The sequence below is a fragment of the Pygocentrus nattereri genome, chromosome 16 (assembly GCF_015220715.1).
Source record: "Pygocentrus nattereri isolate fPygNat1 chromosome 16, fPygNat1.pri, whole genome shotgun sequence".
NCBI classification, from domain to species: Eukaryota; Metazoa; Chordata; class Actinopteri; order Characiformes; family Serrasalmidae; genus Pygocentrus; species Pygocentrus nattereri.
This window is the reverse complement of record NC_051226.1, coordinates 1073844-1094637: the sequence shown is the minus strand read 5'-3', so window position 1 is coordinate 1094637 and position 20794 is coordinate 1073844. Positions and strand designations below refer to the sequence as shown.

Genomic DNA, 20794 nt, shown 5'->3' with positions numbered 1-20794 from the left:
TAAATGATGTTAAATCTAATCTCTATGTCTAATATTTCTCATTTTGAGATTGTTGTAAGATTATTATAAGATCATCACATAACCTGCACTGCAATTTCTGAAAATAGCAATCACCCCAACTGCAAACGATAAGGCTAGTTTTAATATTATATCTAAATGTACAGATTTCAGAATAGGCTGGTTAAAATGAACCCTTTTCTCAACTGTTCTTGCTGTAATATTAGTCAGATGGTTCAGTGACTCACCAGACTGGTTTCCCAGCGTGTGGTCGAAGCTCGGTCCAGTGAGGGGAGGGACAGTGGAGCCTGCCGTTCTGATCCAGTCTCCGTCATCTTCAGGCTCCTGCCTCCAGAAACAGAAACCTTCTTCAAACGAGCAGCTTATCTTCTCCTCATCTGAAAACACGGAGCCAGTCAGTGACCAGGCATCAGACCTGAGATCAGACACTACCTGAAGACTTCAGGACTCTCAGGTGATCCAGAGACTCGTACTTTAAAACATCTACAGGAATTATTAAAGTTTTAAAAATACTTTTTAGAAACTAGAAATGACCTGAAATTTAAACCTACAGTAAATGAACAACAAACAAAGTGAAGCCTGTAACTTTCAGCTACAAAATTATGGAGATCTAGTTTTCAAAATATAGTTTGAGGGGAACATTTTCCAGTTAAGACTATCAAAGCACAGCAATCAATAATTAGTAATTGGGAAAATTTATATGACTAAATTAACGAACTCTAGTTTCCAACTGGATTATGCAGTGTTCACTGTCTGGTTGGTTGTTTTGTATTGCTTTGTTATGAACTGCAATAAAGGTTTATCCAAAAATATAAATAAATAAATAAATTTGCTGTTACAAGCTTCAAATGTCCACACGTCGGCTAGAAACGGTGTAGCTGGTGTTAAACTGGGGATAAATCAAGACGCAGCAGGATTAGTTTTGAGATCCTCATTAAAGTGCTAATGTGAGCAATACCGTGCCGGCAGGCACAGAGTAAGGGCTAAACATTTACTGAGGAATACAGGGAAAAAAACACAATGTTGGCTGTAAAAGTCAAAAACTGAGAATAATATTAGAATCACATCCTGGCACCCAATCAAAATCCCCTCTATTAGCTCTCTATGCTACATTTTAAGATTATGATATTTGATAAAATATCACCAGTAGAGTTCAAATGACCTGTAATTAGAGTTATAAAACTTTAACGAAGTTTATAAAGTATAGAAAAAATTACTAAAGTATATTTTTACTCCAGGAAAATTGAGAAAATGATGATGTGGTATTTGCAGAGTTTCTCAGAACCAGTTATGATGTCATTTAACTACATGATGAATTATAAGTTTACAAGTGTAAGTTTACAAGTGTAAGTTTACAAGTATAAGTTTACAAGTGTAAGTTTACAAGTATAAGTTTACATATATATGTTTACAAGTGTAAGTTTACAAGCATAAGTTTACAAGTGTAAGTTTACAAGTAAAAGTTTACATGTGTAAGTTTACAAGTGTAAGTTTACAAGCATAAGTTTACAAGTGTAAGTTTACAAGTATAAGTTTACATGTGTAAGTTTACATGTGTAAGTTTACAAGTGTAAGTTTTTATATGTTTCAATTAACAAGAAAAGACAAACTAATGGACAGAAGAAGCTCAGGGATCATCTGCTCATCTGTAAATGAGTGGATATTGACTGGTTTGAAAAGGAGTCGTACTGCTGAGATGGCTAAGGTTCTCCACCCAGTAAGAGGCGTTGAAGCCCTGCCTGTTGACGATGAAGTCGGAGGAGAACTCTACAGTGGCTTCACTGGACAAGAGCCAGACGGTTCCAGGAGAAGAACCAGACAGCGCATCTGAGAAAAATAAAAGCAGTTTCAAAATAGAGACAGAATCTGTGTTTCCCTCCACCATGAATGGAGTTGAAGTTCTCTAAACTCTCATAAAAGCGTCTCAGTCATCAGGCAGTGAATTCAGAACCAGTTCATGTAGGAACTTTCTGTAGGAGCTTTTAGAGGGACGTCTGGTTCCCATCACCACCACTGGGAACGGTTCTGACCCGGTCAGTTTATCTAGAACCCCAATTCCAGTGAAGTTGAGACGTTGTGTAAAACATAAATCTTCTTCTTCTTCTTTCAGTGTTTCACACCAAACCACCCAGAACTGCTCTGTTTACATCTTAACCAGTTAGCTATGCAGGAATTTTGAACATTCATTGGAATTCCCTTGCAAGGCAATCAACACCACATTTGTGTTTTATGCTCATAAAATAATAAAGCTAAAAAGATTAGGTATTATAAATAAGACTAAATGTTGATCAACTCACATGCCAGCTTCTTTTCAGCTCCAATTCCCTCATAAAGATACAAAATATCGATTTCTTCCTCTGTTTGGAAAACATCGAAGACGATCTTAATGGCCAGACCATCGTTAACTCTATGGAAAATGAAGAGGAAAAACAGAGGGGCAGATATAATTAATAACAGAGTATTAACAGCTGCAGGAGCAGAGCTGGAGCTTCTATCACAGAAAAATCAGAGTTATCTAATCTGAAGAAGTATTCAGTTCAGTTTTCCAGGTGGTTGCTACTGTTTCTGACACTGTATTAAGCATTCTTTGAAATTTCATGGTTCTTTATAGAACCATTTTCTTCCCTAAGAACCCTAGAAAACCCATCTTTATGCGTGTGCAGAAATCAGTCGTGGTCTGGAGGTCAGGGAACCGGCCCTGTGACCGGAAGATCGGATTGGGCTGCCCACCGCTCCGGGCAAGTGTGCTCACTGCCCCCTAGTGTGTGTGTGCTCACTAGTGTGTATGTGGTGTTTCACTGCACGGATGGGTTAAATGCGGAGGTGGAATTTCCCCAGTTTGGGACTAATAAGCGTCTCTTAATCAATTCTACTAGAATCCTCACTTTGACGTGAGGAAGTGATGATTAGGTGAACTGCATTAGGCACGCAGTTATGCTAATTGGTGGGCTATTAGCTTCCATTTCTTGTTAGATACATTAGCCTCGTGGCAGCAGAGCGACAGTTAGGAGGACGAACTCCCTGAGCAGATGTGAAAACCGGAGAGACGTACCGGATGATCCAGCGGCAGCTCGTTTCACTGTCATAATCCAGGGGGAAGTTCTTAGAGTGGAAATGGCCAGTCGGACCCGTCAGGAGGAACTGTCCATCACACACCGTCGCTATGGAGACACAAACCTCAGTAACTTACAGCACAGACAGGATCATCGATACTCTGACGTTTACGACACTCTGAGTTATGAGAGTTTATCGTCAGTACCGCAGATTCTCTCCGACTCATCTGAGCCGTCCGGGCAGTTCAGCTTCCCATCACAGAAATCTGACACAGACACACACGTCAGACCGTCTCTGCACACCTTCTGACCATCAGCACACTTCACTGCTGTAGAGAGAGACAGACAGACAGACAGACAGACAGAGAGGGACAGACAGAGAGACACAGATAGACAGACAGACAGACAGACAGACAGACAAACAGAAAGAGATAGACAGAGAGAGAGACACAGATAGACAGGTAGACAGACAGACACAGATAGACAGACAGACAGAGAGACAGATAGACAGACAGACAGACAGACAGACAAACAGAAAGAGACAGACAGACAGAGAGACACAGATAGACAGAGAGACAGACAGACAGACAGAGAGAGACACAGATAGACAGACAGGTAGACAGACAGACACAGATAGACAGACAGACAGAGAGACAGACAGACAGAGAGACACAGATAGATAGACAGACAGACAAACAGAAAGAGACAAACAGACAGACAAACAGAAAGAGACAGACAGACAGACAGACAGACAGACAGAGAGACACAGATAGACAGAGAGACGCAGATAGACAGAGACAGACAGACAGACACAGATAGACAGACAGGTAGACAGACAAACAGACACAGATAGGCAGACAGACAGACAGACAGAAAGACACAGATAGATAGACAGACAGACAAACAGAAAGAGACAGACAGACAGACAGACAGATAGATAGATAGATAGATAGATAGATAGATAGATAGATAGACAGACAGACAGACAGACAGACAGACACAGATAGACAGATATACAGACAGAGAGACAGACAGACACAGACAGACAGACAGACAGACAGACAGATAGATAGATAGATAGATAGATAGATAGATAGATAGATAGATAGATAGATAGATAGACACAGATAGACAGATATACAGACAGAGAGACAGACAGACACAGACAGACAGACAGACAGACAGACAGACAGACAGACAGATAGATAGATAGATAGATAGATAGATAGATAGATAGATAGATAGATAGATAGATAGATAGATAGACAAACAGAAAGAGACAGACAGACAGAGAGACACAGATAGACAGATATACAGACAGAGAGACAGACAGACACAGACAGACAGACAGACAGACAGATAGATAGATAGATAGATAGATAGATAGATAGATAGATAGATAGATAGATAGATCGATAGATAGACACACAGAAAGAGACAGACAGACAGAGAGACACAGATAGACAGATATACAGACAGACAGACAGACAGACAGACAGACAGATAGATAGATAGATAGATAGATAGATAGATAGATAGATAGATAGATAGACAAACAGAAAGAGACAGACAGACAGAGAGACACAGATAGACAGATATACAGACAGAGAGACAGACAGACACAGACAGACAGACAGACAGACAGACAGACAGATAGATAGATAGATAGATAGATAGATAGATAGATAGATAGATAGATAGATAGATAGATAGATAGATAGATAGATAGACAGATATATAGTGTGTTTTATGTAGGTGACAAAAAAATGACAAAAAATGTCTCAAAAACAAAAAAATCAGTGTTTTCTTTGTGCAAAACAAAACTGAGCAGCCAACAATGATGTTCCATCAAACTCAAACTCACACCTCATCTCCTGCTGACACTCAGACATGCAGTGCAGATGAGTAATGCAGTCTGCACCTCCTCCTCTTTCAGTGGTCTCCTTTTAAAGGAGAACGTTTCTGTGACACTAGCTTTCACTGTGTACGGACTAAGAGCTCCAGCACTGAGATGGTGGGGCTTACCTGAGATCTGGATGCTGCTGGTGTCAACAGTGAGTCCTCCACTGGTCTGGACACCAGCTACCAACTGGTCCTCCGCTGACTTTGAATCCACAGCATCGTGGAAGAGAAGGTCAAAATTCACAACTACGCTGCCCTGGCTGCGGAGGAGAAAGGTGGGGTGCCTTTAGAGTGCGGGGAGAAACGGTTAATTAGACCTTAAGAGATGTTCCACATTAGGTCTTACCTGAACTCAGTCACTCTGCAGCTTCTGAACTGATCTTTGAGGGAACCGCGGCCAAAAGCTTCAGAGATCTGACAAAACAGCAGCCAGAGGAGGAAGGTTTAGATCAGGAGCGTCAAACTGGGTTCCTTCCAGGCCGCAGCTCCGCAGACCTCAGCGTCAGTCAACTCCTCGGCTTGTTAGCCAGGCCTCTATGAGTGTTAGCAGCAGATCTTGATCGTACTGGACCCTGAGCACAAATGTTTGGTGCCTCCTACCTGGCTACCTTTTTGATGGTCAGGGAAATATCTGTAACATCACAGCAAGTTAAATGAGGGCACCATGATGGTAGCACACTGACCGCAGCATTGGTCACCACATTAAGATCGAGACAAAACAAAAGCAAGATTCTGCCCACAATAAAGAGAATGACCCACTTTCTAATCTCTTGGACCTCTTAGAATGTCTCAACGTCAAATTTCTAGTAGGGTCCCTGAAAATAAACATGACGTTATGCTGTTTGTTAGGGGCAAAACAGAAGCTCAAATCCAGATTCCCTGAAGCTGATTGTTCATCTGCCTCCCCCACAATCAGCTTCTGTCTCTGGTGGTCTTAACTACCTAGAGCTGCAGCTCTGCTCTGCCTCAGGGTGGCTCTGCAGCAGACTGGCTCACCCAGTTGGTCCTTCATCATCTAGAAACCGTAACTTTGCCTGGATTCATCTGAAGCCTCTAACTTTTTTTCATACCAGGATAATGAATTTGTGCATCCAATTTATGTTGTGTTGATACAGGTCCACTAGGAACACCCCACTAACCATGTGGGGGACCATAACAACCACCTAGCAACACTCTAGCTCCCATGAGGGAACTGTGTAAGCTGTGAAATCAGTCCTGAAGAAAATGCACTTTTCTATTTTCAATATTTAGCTGCAGAAATTGTGTTTAGCCCTTTTCACCTGTTATTGTAGGATTGCCCAAACATTTGCATACAACTTTAGGCTCCATTAACTTGTATATCGAAATCATGAATAATGTAACTGGTTGTAGGGACACATAGCACTTTCTACTGAAGATAAATATATGCTTTGTTTCAGTATGTTCCACATAAAATATATCCGCAAAAAGTTTGCACAAATTCCAGAATAAAGGGAAGAGATGATTCACCAGCAGTTGCGAGTCGAAGGCCAGCACTTTGAACTCCATGCTGCTTTTGTTTCTGAGCTCCTCGCTGAAAACGGCTCCTTCTGAGATGGTCAGACTTCCACTAAGTGCGGAGTTGCGGGTCACTGCTTCATCCTGATTGGCTAAAAAATAAAATTTTAGGAATAGTTATGGTTATGTTCCTTTTGAACATGTCAAACTGCTCTTTACTGCTTTGGATTCCAGGCTAAGCCTGCTTTCCACTCACAGGAGGATCCACCAGGAGGAATTTGATTTTGGAAAAAGAGGTGGTGCGGTGGGTAGCGCTGTCGCCTCAGAGCGAGAAGGGCCTGGGCTCGATTCCCCGGCCAGGCATCCAGGGTCCTTTCTATGTAGAGTTTGCATGTTCTCCCCATGTCTGCATGGGGTTCTCCGGTTTCCCTCCACAGTCCGAAGACATGCAGTCGGGCCATTTGGACATGGCAAACTGTCCCTAGGCGTGAATGTGTCTGTCTGTCTGCCCTGTGATGGACTGGTGACCTGTCCAGGGTGTATCCTGCCTTCCGCCCGATGACCGCTGGGAAAGGCTCCAGCACCCCCCATGACCCTGAGGCAGAAGCGGCTTAGAAGATGGGACGGGGATGAGGGCTAACTGTAGTGTCAGTTAACCTGCCGATCTGAATCCCGCTGACCGAGTCTTCTTCCTCCTCATGTTCTGCTCCAGCAGTAGTTGGAAGGTTTATGTAGAGCGTGGCTGTCAGAGCTTTTCAGGGGTTGCGTTTTGTGGTCCTGTGTTTTGTTATGATTCACTACTGGTGTATGTAAATAAAGGAAAATGGCTCACATCACACAAATCCTTAGGAATCAGTGAACACACTACTGTGTCACTATTAGCTCTTTGGAGTCACGAATCATAGGTCTTACATCTCAGGCTTAATCTTATGCTTCTTTATCCTTCTGGACATCTGGACACCTTGCTGCACATATTGCACTTTCTGCATACCTTATTGCACATCTGGACATTTTATTTTGCTACCAATACCTGCACATATTAATTTATTCAGTGTGGTCATTATACCTGTCCCTCCCTGTATGGTCATTGGTGCACTGTTTCTTCCATCTCAGGTTATAGATCTTATTCCAGATTGTTGTATTTGTCTGTTTGTATATCTGCCTGTAGAGAAGGTCTTTATATTTATTCTTCCTGTTATATTGTTTACACCCTAATTACTGTTACTGTACTGTGTTGTGTGTCTGATACTGGCTGCTAAGTTTCCTTCAGGATCAATAAAGTATCCATCCATCCATCCATCCATCCATCCATCCATCCATCCATCCATCCATCCAATGAAGCTGGTCCACTGTGAGAAGTGCAGAAGCTGATCTGAGGTGTTTGCTTTAGATTGGAATTGACCTACATCCAACATTTGCACTTCATTCAAAGTATAAACTGATTAAATACCACATGACTAGTGTTTTTAGGCTAAACCGATGAGCCACTTTGTTCAGTGAAGGCCTCCATACCTGCTGTGTTTGATATCAAAGGGACCCCTGACTGTTAAAACATACAGGCCGCAATGTGGTGTCCATGTCCACTACCATTCAAGTATATTGTATAAAGCAAAATACTTTATTTATTATTAAAGATAAACAAACTTCTTTTACCAGGAGCAGCGAGTTAAACATCTCATTTAACTCTAAAGCTGGGTCCCAGTTCAGGGGCTGCGTCCTTCTGCTGCATTTGAAGGCCGATTGCGTCATAGCAGCGCGACTAGGACGTCCCATTGCAGAGGCGCCTTCATATACGGCCAAGAAATGTGTCCTTCTTTTCCATGGAAAGGAAAATCTAACAGGTGGATCCTTCACCAGCAAACATATCCCGAGGTTCTCTGTGTGACGGTGAGGATTCGAGAACATGGCAGTGTCAGCGGAGGAGCGAACGGCGGCTGAAGAGGCCCTTTTCATAGTCGAATATCTAACGATACACATGCTAAAAGAAGGCCAGTCGGATCTGAAGTGAAACGTACGCTGATGCTTCTCTTCGTTTTTCAGACTGTAATCAGTTTCTGGCTCCATCTGTAAAGAATTTTGGAAGAAATGGGAAAGAAGGAAGTTTTGTGATGTGGGCAGGAACACCGGTGCTGTGACACGAACAGGAGCAGACCATCTCGTTTCGGTTCAGACTGCGTAGACCACGTTCTTCAAAGGATGCAGTCCCTGAATTGGGACACAGCTTGTTATATCATTTGGCCTTTCCAATTTTAGCTAGAGCCTGAGAGTCCTCAAGAGGAACACTACACTCCCCTATAGCCAAAGTCTAAATCTAATTTATTTATATATTTATATTATTTATATTGACAACAGGTGTCGTCACAAAGCAGCTGTATGAAGAGCAAGAGGAAACCTCGAGAGAAACCAAGACTCAACAGAGGAACCCATCCTCCTGTGGTCCAGACCGGATAGGAACAAAAGAGGAACATGATCAGAGGAGAGTTTACATCTAATATTATGACTAACTCTACGGATTAAAACACTGAGTATAGAGAAAAGGGGAAGCCGTCATTGGCCAGAAGTTTTGAGATTATCCAGTGAGTATCAGAGTAAAACCAAATGACATCAGTGTAATGCGGCGGCGGTCCGAAATGTGCTGGAATTTTGCCTGTTTTTCATGAATTTTTTACAATAAAAACGTTCCCATTTGGATTATATGCCGTATTTTAATAGTACTGGACATGTCCACTGTTTCAAGGCCTGCAAGCTCCCTTTAAGAACCAATCAGGGACAATGTCCAGTCTCTGTATGACGGTACAGAAAACAAATAAGCGCAGAGATAAGCAGGACCAAAACATAACGAATGGCAGATACGCTGGGAATAAATCAGTGATGAAAGAATAAACAAAGAAGTTCTTACCGGGACGGAGGGCCAGCCAGGAGACGACGCTCAGACCAACACATACAACCAACAGCAAAGCGGCCGTGATGGTCAGGAGCACCTCAAACGAAGACCAGCTGCTCTTCCGTCTGCACATTTTCGTCCAGCTCTTCAGTCGGTCAGTAATATTGGGGATGAATAAACTCTACAGCAGCGTTTGGGATGACCTGCTCTACAGAAGCAGCTTCTCCCAGCCGAGCGCGTCCTTCTCACGGCAGATTTAAAGAGCGTCCGTCTACTTCACCGTCTCTGTTTATCTGTCCGAATGACCGCTGTAAACTTTATTACACAGCCACCAATAATAGCCAGAGATTAGTGCTAATGAGCGCTGCTGGTAATCAGTGAAGGGGCCGTGGCGCCGCCGAAGGGGACGAGTGGGAGCAGATCAAGGTTTTTGGACTCTGAAGACGAACTCAAGGACGTGAACGACACGACTGAGACGCTTCACCTGAAAATTTCCTTCTAAATTCACACATTTCGCATTTTCCCTCCCAGCTGAGAGAACCGTGTTTATTAGAGACCAACTGCAGATCAACTTCATGGTTCCCTCTTATAGATGGTTCTTCAGGGCTTATTTAGGAAAGAAAATGGTTCTTGAATACTCAAAAGAACCCCTTGCCTGGTGAAATGGTTCTCCAGACTGATAGAGAACGTGTTGTAAATGGCTATAAATAGAACTTTTTTGAAAAGGGTTCTAAATAGCACCAAAAGGCTTGTAACAGTAGAAAGAACATGGATCGGTGCTCTACAGAACCATGTACAACGCATTCCCATCAAAAATGGTTTTGCAAGTGTTCTTTAGTAAAAACAGTGGTTCTGTATAGAAAGGCTTGTCTGTATGGTGAAATGGTTCTTCAGACTGATGGACAGTTTGTTGTATATGGTTCTACACAGCACCAAAAAGGGTTCTTCTGTTGTTACGATGTTAAGCTTGGTTAAGCTTTGCTATACAGAACCATGTACAACACATTCTACAACAAAACAGATGGTTCTTCAAGGGCTCTTTAGTAAAGACAATGATTCTGTATAGAACCCCAAACACTCAAAGAACCTACTGATACGGTTCTGCGCATGGTGAAATGGTTCTTCCGATTGAAGGAGAATGTGCTGCACATGGTTCTACGTGGAATACTTTTGAAAGGGTTCTTCTCTTGTTACATTTCTTCATCAGAACCATTTCATCATGCAAAGGGTTTTTGGAGCGTTCCAGGTTCCGTATAGAACCAGGGTGTTTACTAAAGAACCCCAGAAGAATAATCTTTTTTAAGAGTGTATGATATTTTATAATTGGTTTAAATTATGTTTCAATGTTGAATATTTTTTAGACAATGTAAAGAACAGGTACTGCCTTCAAATGGCGTGAAGATAATATTTATTTATTTATTTATTTATTAGACAGCAGTGATATCCTCAAGTAACTCCACACTGAGGCTCTTTAGAACCGTGAACAAGCTGATCTAACCTCGTACCCAAACACGACACTGAGCTCCTCCTCGACTGACCTTGACCAGTGATTAGTTACCGAGCTGCGGTATCTTATCATCAGAGCCGAGCCCAGCGGCCTCACTTCCTTATTACAGAACCCCAAACTCCCCACGGCACGCGTTCTCCACAGCACTGCCCATCCAGCCGCCATAAAACACGTCTCAATCAGAGCGATCGGCCAGGCTGATCGATAGTCCACCTGCTTCCATTAGAGACTGTAACCCTCCCCGCACTGAAACCGTGACTCATCAGGCGCTGTGGAACCACACGTTATCACCACAGGGCTCCACCGCACGGCCCGGCCACAGGGCCAGACCCAGCGGCGGCCCAGCGAGCCGCTTTAAAGCCTCGGTTAAGAACCTGTCCTGGCCTGTAGATCAGATCAGAGTGTAGCAGCTCAGACTGCTGACAGAGCAGCACAACTACATCAATAAGAAGCATCACTTCATTATTTCACTGTAACGCGATGATAAACACATTCATATTCACAGCTGGTCTAAAACTGTCTGACGACGTTTACTGGAAGTGGGTCTGGGGCTTAAACTGGTGGACACATTTATATTTTTATCATTCAGTTTTTGTCATTTTTATTTACTTAATTTGCTTTTTATGAATTATTTCAGATGAAGTAAAAGTTTAATTTCCAGCACTTTTCCAAATTTATTTACATATGAGGATAATTTTATAACTGTCCACATAGGTTTATACTTCAAATTATAACCCAACTGTCAGGTAATTAGCTGCCCTTTTTTAGTTATATATATTTATATAAAACTAGATTTAAAATGATTTCACTCGTAAGATATATGTGTGTGTGCCTGTATATATATATATATATATATATATCCCACATGTCACTTTATACATTACCAGTATTTAGATGTACACCTCCTACCTCGTACTCATGCTGCTGTTGTTTGTCCTCCCCTTTATTTGCACCTTCTATTTATTGTTTATTGTTTATTGTTTGTTACTTTGGGAGTTTAACTGGACCGTGAGTACAATGTTTCATTCCACCTCATGTACCACATGTGATGTGAATGACAATAAAGCCTCATCTTATCTTATCTTATCTTATTTAATTGTAAAGTGTCATTTTTAGAGTAATTATTCTGTCACTGGAGCTTTTACAGTCCGAGTCAAACCATAAGTTTGTTGATTTCCTCCTGATTTTTGTTTCTCTGCTGCACTTCAGTTCACTGTAAAAGTGTCTCGTCAGATGAAATTAAAAGTCCTTTAATATTTTCACGAGTAAATTAGTGCACTGAGGGAAATTTTGGTGGATTCAGGGCGTTTATTGAGGTTGAACAGTTCATTTGTTTAAGTAGATCATTTTACGGTGTTCTTTAGTAGATTTCCCCTCAAAAGCCCAGAGACCCTCAGTGAAGAAGCTCCACCTCGTCACCTGCTTGGAATTCCTTATGACGAACTCTGGAGTCTGTTTTACACAGAACTGGGCTCATTTTACCACAAACGCTCGGCTGTTGTTTCTTCAACTGATCTATAAAAAAATAAAAAATAAAAAAATAAAATAATAATAATAATAATAATAATAATAATAATGATAACACAAGTACGACAAAGAACAATTGAAAGGAAACAATAAACAAGACTGAGCATTTGTGCTGACAGTAGCTCTCCTAGTTGATCAGGAATCACTTCCACATGAAAACCACTTTGGAGAGAGTTCCTCCCAGCATCCCTCCCACTGCGTTTGATTGGCAGGAAGCCTTGCTGACAGCGATGATGCAGTTATAAACAGGGATATTAATACACTGTAACTTTGGCCACAAACAGGACATTTAATCACAAGTGGGCGACACTTCTAATATTGTCAGTCACTCGATTCAGTCGATGAACAGGAAACATTTTGCCTTGTGATCGTTTTCCAGCTGTTACGCACAGAAAAGCAAAGCCAAATACATTCTTTCCATCTGAATCTGAACAAGGTCTAGAGAATATGCTGCCATACTGTTTCACTGAGCGCGCCGACGTTCCTCCTCCTAATAACCAGACACCTGTTCAGCTCCGCCTCCATCACTGTAATACTCCATCATCTACATTAACTCAGAGGGGCGGTGGAGTATCTGAGATGTTTAAACGCAGAGTTAGAAGAGAAAAACGTCTCCCAGTGAAAGCCGCGTTTTACAGTAGGAATAAATGGAGCTCATTATGCTGGTAGTGAACTACGCTGCCTGACTCAGCCGCCTCAGAACCAGAGAAACGGGCCTTAAACAGGAGTCGGGACCCTGCTGGGGTTCATCCTAAAGTCAGGACAGGATTTAGGAGGTTTGGTCCGGTTAGGATGTTTGTGTGACGCTGTTTTCTGATCTGCAGTTAGTGATGAGAGGATGAAGGTCGGAGCTGTTATTCTGGAGCAGATACTGAACTAAACTCAGTCGTCATGGAGACCAAACAGAGCCGATTTCAGAGTTGGGATGTTTCTGGAATACAGTCCCTGTTTCTATTTTAGGAGCACATCCAGAATTCCAGAAATCCGCATGTTTTAAATATCTCAGAAGTCAGGGAGTTTGTTGAGTGTTTTCAAGAAAGAGTCAGAACCCGGAAGAAGCTCAGATGAAACTCGTTTATTTTTATGATCATATTGGATTTAACAGCATCTGTATCTGAAAAGGAACCCACCACCTTTTATATAATCATATATATATATAATAATATAATTGTAAGTGATACACCAGATTGACTCTTGGGTGTTTTCCCGTTGTCTTCTGTATCCCTTCACCCATTTTCCCTTAAAGCCCCTGTTTTCCTCTTTAGCAGAGTTACATGTTGTCATTTTCAGTATTGAGCATGCTCAGTTCAAGAGAGAAGCGTCTAGTGACAGGACAGACAAACACTGATCGAGTTTGAGTGAAAATCAGGTTATAGAGGTTGAAAAACTCGAAAAAGACTCGAGGTGAAATAACCACATCCCCACTTCATGTGCTCAGCTAGCACATGTTGATTATGCAGTAAAGATCAGATACATCAATCAAAATGAAAATCAAAGAGTTTATCCAAAGGTCTAGAGGTCTAAAGATGCCTCTGCCCAGGTGACCACTCTAAAGGTCAACGCTATTATCCACATGTGATGGTTGCAAGTAAGGGTAGGGAGGGTGAAGGTCTTTGTTCCAGCTCTTAACCTTCTGTTCAAACTCCTGTAGAGCTTTTTGAAAGGCTTGAATTTCACGGAGCGCTTCCTCGTCGCCGAACAGCTCCTCTGTGTACTGTCCAAGCTGCCGCTGCAGGAACACAAGAGAAGAACAGGATCTTCACTCCTCACGAAATCACAGATCACAGATCATGTTAAACATCTCTGCACCTTATTCTCTACCCCCACGTCCTGCTCAGAGCTGGACGCTGTCCTGTCGCTTTAACCGATCAGATTTATTGTTTGTTTCGAGTCTAATTTTTCTGCACTTTGTACTGCTTGTCCTGTCCCGTGTTGCTCCGTGTCGTTCCTGGAGGACTGTGATTTCACTCCACTGTGCTCTGGAGCAGAGATGGAATGGCAGTAAAAGCCTCTTCACTTGGTCACAATTTTTCCAATATACTGAGAGCTGACCTCTCTCTCCAAACTCATCAGGAAAGGGTTTAAACCCCTACATAGGATTTGATAACTACCCGTGTTATGATTACAGAAGGGGGCGTTACTGCTCTGTTAATTCTTCGTTTAGTGTTTACGTTTACATCTACGGCATTCGGCTGACGCTCTTCTCCAGAGCGACTTACAGTTTGATCATTTTACACAGGTGGGCAAAGGTGGTGTTAGGAGTCTTGCCCAAGGACTCTTATTGGTATAGAGTATTTCAAATATGTATGCAATATTTTTGAGTATTTATGTAATATTCGAGCATTTTGAGTATTTCAAGTATTTATGTAATATTTTTGAGTATTTTGACTATTTCAAGTGTTTCTGTAATATTTTTGAGTATTTCAACTATGTAATATTTTAAGGTCTACTGTAAATGTCTGCATTTTACTGCTGAAGCTTTTGCATATTTTGAATAAACAATGGTCAGTTGGGGTTGTAGCACAACATTAACTAAAAACAGTTTTATTTTTTTCTCTGGCCGACAGGTGGAATGTTTTTAAATGGCTCCTCAGTGGTTGAGTTTGACACCCCTGATCTAGACAGTGATAAATTTCAGGTCTAACCCGACGTTGGATAAAGTTTTTAAGCCAGAGTTTGGAGGGTAACTTTATAAACATATTGCAGTATACATTACTGATTTAATACAGCATAATTTTGTTATTTTCCATTGCTTTTGGATTTCTCGACTTGCTATGAAACCGAACCGCAGCTCATTACTATTAGCTTGTAGAACCACGGCTCTTGGCTAGAGCCCAGAAAGCAAACATGGTGAATCCAGACATGGTGACAAGTAACATCTCTTAAAATCCTGATGCTCAAGTTTAACCAAACTACTGAATTTCTCTAGAAATCTCTACATTTTGTTTCTTCTTATCTCAGTGGTTTTAGTCGTAACTGGTATGAACTATAATGAAGATTAGATGTTATTTTAAGAGAGGATCACCTGTTATTTCTTAAATGCTCTATTAATTTATCTCCCAGGCACATTCACTTTTGGGTTGCCTTCCACTGAGAGAGTCAACAAACTTTGCTCTGTGATTCACAGAAAAATGCGTACAGTCTACTTTTAGTCGTGGATTTGTAGTAAAATTAGTTTAATAGTAGTGAAGATTGTCACTTTAGTTGTAGAGAAATGTTAATTAATGTAGTAAAGAATAATTAACAGTGAAAATTTGAGAAAAAGGCTGCATTTCATACAAGACTGCACATTGGAGGGATATGCATTGATATATTACTGGATTAATTAACGGCATTAATACATAGTTTTTATATGAGTAAACACACTTATTAGCAGAATACGTACACTATTAATGAGTAATTAATTCATAAACTTAAGCTAAACTATCGGTGTCCTCAGTTATAATTACAAAGTACTTCATCAGTTACTAAGTAATAGCCAATGCTTAATTAACACTTAAATAATTACTTGTTGACAACATAAATAATTTGCAACCTTTGTGTGTTCAAAAACATAATAATTATGAATAAATATTGCTTTTAAAAATAAAGTGGTTATTAATTATATTCCTACTCTGTTGATCATTATTAATTGCAAACTTTTTAAACACTAAATATCATTAACTGGACTGTTATTGTAATGATGTGATTTAATAATGTATTTATGAATGAATCTTTTAATGAATCTATTAATTAATCAATAAATCATTATCAATGGCTTAATATGAACTTTTTAAACACTAAATATCATTAACTGGTCTGTTCTAATGTCATGACTTAATGTATATAGATACACCATATTGCTCATTATGTTTAAATATAAAATATAATTATGAAAACTATTTACAGTTACGTCACGACATAAACTGGAGAATTCAAACAGTAGCACTTTATTAATCCACAATCCTAAATTATACATTTATAATTCACAAATGATTAGAAGATGGTTCAGTTGCTATTATGTCATAGTGATAGAGTGTCACTGTACTGTCAACATGTCGTTAATGTTTGTTAATGTAGATACTGTAAAGCTTTATAAGCTATTCTGTAAGCTGTGTCCTGTATTTAGACTCACGCGGTCAGAGGATTGCTTGCTCAGGAGGTGCAGAGCACCCAGTCCGTAAACTGTGGTGTTGACATCAGGTAAGGTGTCAAAAATAGTTTGTTCTGTGGCTTCTCCCTTGTTTGCGGGTGGAGGGAGTCTGAGGGTGCTGGGAAAGTTGGGCATCCATCCACCGAAGTCAAACTGGAACAGCAGAGGCAGAATTAGGATCAGCTCATATCGTTTAGAGACGGGAACAAGTCGCCAGCACTAAGTCCCATGTCTTGACACTAGAGTCCCAGGTCTGCAGGTCATGATACTATTCAGCTTAATATATAAAATAATAATAATTTCTGATCATAACTGATCATCTCTCCATGTAGAAAAAACAAAAACAAACACACAAAATATTCACAAAACACACATCACTTGTAAAATTTCAGCCATAAAAAAACTCCCTCAATTTTTTTTTCACTGCTGCATGAATTTCATGTAACACCAGTTTTGACCAGCAGGGGCAGCCCTTTTTCAATAGGTGAGAAAACTGAACTGGGAAGCTGAATATCTATCAGTTAGCTTGCTATACCAGCTTTTACCAGGAGAAGTGGTAAAATATGACTTAGTGTACGCAGCTAACTGTCAGCTAATTAGCAGCCCAGTGTTTTGTCCACTTAGTCCCTGGAGGATAAAAAAACAAACAAACAAACAAACAAACAAACACAAAACAAAACAAGTAGTGGAAAAGCTGGACATTTGTTTTCATCACTGTTTTTGAACAAAACCTCGTATCTCCAAAATGGCAACTTTACACGAGAAGGAAAAATCTGCTTTACGTTTAAAGTCAGCGTAACCAGAATTTTTAAAAAGTCATTTTGGGCCTTTGTTTTTTTTTGTTTGTTTTTTTTTTATTTATTTTTTTTTTATGTTCCAATCGTGATGAAAACTGTAAAACAACAAAAACGCAGATACAAGGTTTTCTTCCGGTGTCACAACGTTGTTTGTAATAAACTACAGATTTTGTTCCCTTTTTATTCTACATTGTAGACTTTTTAAAAGATGGTTCTTTAAGGGTTTAGTAAAGACAATGGTTCCTTATAGAACCATGAGCACTCACAACATCTGCATGCTGAAAAGACTCTTCAGATTGAAGCAGAACATGTTTTTCAAAAAGGTTCTATAAGGAACTCTATCAAAGTCTGTACATAGCACCAAAAGGGTTCTGTTAAGATGTCAAGCTTATAACAAAAGAAGAACCCTTTCTCTGAGTGTTCATATTTCCATGTAGAACTACTGTCTGTACTAAACCATCTTCTAGAGTGCACACAACTGGGAAATCCATTATATTATACTCTAATTGGAAAATGTATCAACATATGACAACACAAACAATCAGTCATCAGGTTTGTCCCACGTCATACGACTCCAGTCACACCTCTGGTTTACATCATTCAACTTTAGACAAGACTGGTTTACCTGGCCGTTGTTGAGCGCTGCATGTTGGGTGGACACTGTGAAGATCACCATGGTGACAAACTTGACAAGGTCACCCACTTTTTGGAAAGACTTCGGAATTCCTGATTATGGGAAAATTCGACAGAAATTAAGTAACGTAATTCTAAATGGGAAAAACATTGAATTCACAGCAAAAGTGAACACAGTTGTACGTCAGGTTTGGTCGTACCAGTTTTCTCATTTTCTCCGAATCCAAACTGAAATATCTCTTTAATCCAGAGCTGCAATTCGCCGTCTTCTTTGACATCCTCATTTTATGAAATTTAACAAAGTAAAGTACTGTATTCATCATTTTATCGTAAAATCAACTAATCCTTGTCACGATTGGCCCCTCCCAGTCCTGTCCATGTGTTCGTGTTGTGTTTTGGTTTAGCCCGCGTGTTCTTTGTTTTGTTTTTTTAGTCCAGCCCCCTTGTTTCGTGACCCCACCCCTGATTGTTTCCACCTGTGTTCCCGGCTGTTCCTCTGTGATTATTTAAGCCCTGTGTCTGCCTCTAGTTGTGGCTGGTCTTTGTTGTTTGACCTGTTTGGATGTTTGGTGTTTGATGATTAGGATTTGTTTGGTGTGTCTCTCGTCATGTCTGTGCCTCAATCTATCCGTGTTGGCTACATGAACCTGGACTGTCTTGACGCTTATCTCCGCATATGCGTCCGCCTCCTCGCTCCCCGTTACAATCCTAAGATGCTTTCTGTAATAATACAGCATATAGTTATAGGATATAAAAAGTTAAAAAGGCAATAACATTTTAATTTTTAAAAAAATGTTTTTACTCTTTTTATTCTTTTTTTTAGATGCTGGAACACTGACGGAGGTGTGAGTTGAAGATCAATCTGACAGGTTCTTCTACTAGACATTCCCAGCAGACCCTCACTATACGTTTGGGTTTGCCTGGTCTGACCGGCATCTTCCCCCACCACCTGATCCAACTCACCACCAGGTGGTGATCAGTTGACAGCTCAGCTCCTCTCTTTACCCGAGTGTCCAAAACACATGGCCGCAAGTCCGATGACACGACTACAAAGTCAATCATTGAACTGCGGCCTAGGGTGTCCTGGTGCCATGTGCACTTATGGACATCCTTGTGTTCAAACATGGTGTTCGTGATGGACAAACTGTGGTTTGCACAGAAGTCCAAAAACTGAACACCACTCGGGTTCAGATCAGAGAGGCCATTCCTCCCAATCACACCCCTCCAGGTCACACTGTCGTTGCCCACGTGAGCGTTGAAGTCCCCCAGTAGGACAATCGAGTCTCCAGGAGGAGCACTTTCAAGCACCCCTTCCCAAGGACTCTAAGAAGGCTGGGTATTCTGAACTGCTGTTCGGTGCATAAGCACAGACAACAGTCAGGACCCGTTCCCCAACCCAGTATCTCTCAACCTCGCGCACCAACTCAGGCTCCTTCCCCGCCGGTGAGGTAACATTCCAAGTTCCAAAAGCCAGTTTCATCAACTGAGGATCAGAACGCCAAGGCCCACGCCTTCGGACACTGCCCGATCCACAAAGCACCAAACCCCTACTACTGCCCTGATGGGAGGGGGTAAACCAAAATTAAATTCAGGTATTCGTAAGACAAAACAGTCACGTTTCCATTCACAGTACATACATATTCAGCATATACTTCAAGTAAATATATCTACAAATGTCATTCATAGCCAGTGTTCAATACTTGCCACGAGTTCATTAACATCTTTCTCCCCAGGTCCACCTGAGCACCCCCGTCCCTGTGTCCCTCCCAGACCCGCAGACCTACAAGAAGACCGAATGAGCCATGCATGACAGGTAAGTAACTGTCTCTTTACGTTAATAAAAGGCATATTCATACCTTTGTCTCTTTGAGTTTTGTTGAAGGTTGTTGGTGATGTGCTAGACCAGCTAGCATCATCACAAGGTGGTGTTGGGAGTCTTGCCCAAGGACTCTTATTGGTTTAGTGCAGGGTGCTGCCCAGGTGGGGATTGAAATGACATGTTCTGTTATTTCATGTCATTGTTTCTCCAAGATAACATAGCCAGATGTTTTTTTTTTCCTTTTTTTTCCCCAGGAATGCAAAACCACTCCTCGTATCTCGGTGTTGAAAAATATGATTGTGAAATAGTTTTCATTTCTTAAACAAATTTCTCAAACACCAGCAGATGCTGGGTTGCTGTTCCATGGTAATTAATTCCACAGAGGAAATTAATGTTCAAAGGTGTTCAGTGGGGTTGAGGTCAGGGCTCTGTGGGGGCCACTGGAGTTCCTCTGGTCACTCCATGTCTTTATGGAGCTGCTTTGTGCTCAGGATCTCAGTCCTGCTGGAACAGGAAAGGCTCTTCCCCAAACTGCTGACACAAAGCTGGAAGCTTGACTGTGTAAAATGTCTTTGTGCTGTAGCATCAACATCACCCTCCACTGGAACTGAGAGCCCAAACCCTGAAAAACAGCCCCAGCCCATTATACCCCCTCCACCAAACTTTACTGTGTGTTCTGGTAGGTACACTCTAGTTTTTCTATCAAAAATGAAATGTTCATATTGTGAAAGATGCATTTAAAAATAAAAAATCTATAGTCTGCATAATCAAAAACATTGTATTACTTTTTTAAGTAAGAAAGTCTTGTGAACTGTGAACTGCCTGTAAATAAGAAGCAACCAAGCCTTCAAGTGTTGTGACATCACAACCATAATTCACTGCTTTTCTGGAAAACTACATTCATTCATTCATTCAAAAAAAAGTGGATATTCTGGTTGTCAAATTGCAGTGGCAATATTAGTAAAAATAAAACAAATCCCAATTACATATTTTCCCCATTTTCTTCAGCTATATTGCACTCTCAGAAACCAAGATAGCATGGCACA

At 41.0% G+C, this 20794-nt stretch overlaps 1 protein-coding gene across 2 annotated transcripts in view; it reads right to left on the bottom strand.

Moving 5' to 3' along the window:
* tmprss15 (transmembrane serine protease 15) overlaps positions 1–9574 on the bottom strand; it is a 32390-nt gene extending 22816 nt beyond the window's left edge. Inside the window, exons 1-9 of one of the 2 annotated variants that reach the window (XM_037546263.1) lie at positions 9349–9574; positions 6462–6601; positions 5320–5387; positions 5097–5233; positions 3278–3400; positions 3071–3179; positions 2316–2425; positions 1708–1845; positions 246–395 (exon numbers count right to left, since the gene is read on the bottom strand). In XM_037546263.1, the coding sequence (XP_037402160.1) occupies positions 246–395; positions 1708–1845; positions 2316–2425; positions 3071–3179; positions 3278–3400; positions 5097–5233; positions 5320–5387; positions 6462–6601; positions 9349–9466 (1093 nt within the window). In that variant the 5' untranslated portion in view covers positions 9467–9574. The remainder of the gene's footprint in view (positions 1–245; positions 396–1707; positions 1846–2315; positions 2426–3070; positions 3180–3277; positions 3401–5096; positions 5234–5319; positions 5388–6461; positions 6602–9348) is intronic. The other variant, XM_037546264.1, reaches the window with a different exon arrangement.
* Between the last annotated feature and the right edge of the window lie 11220 nt (positions 9575–20794).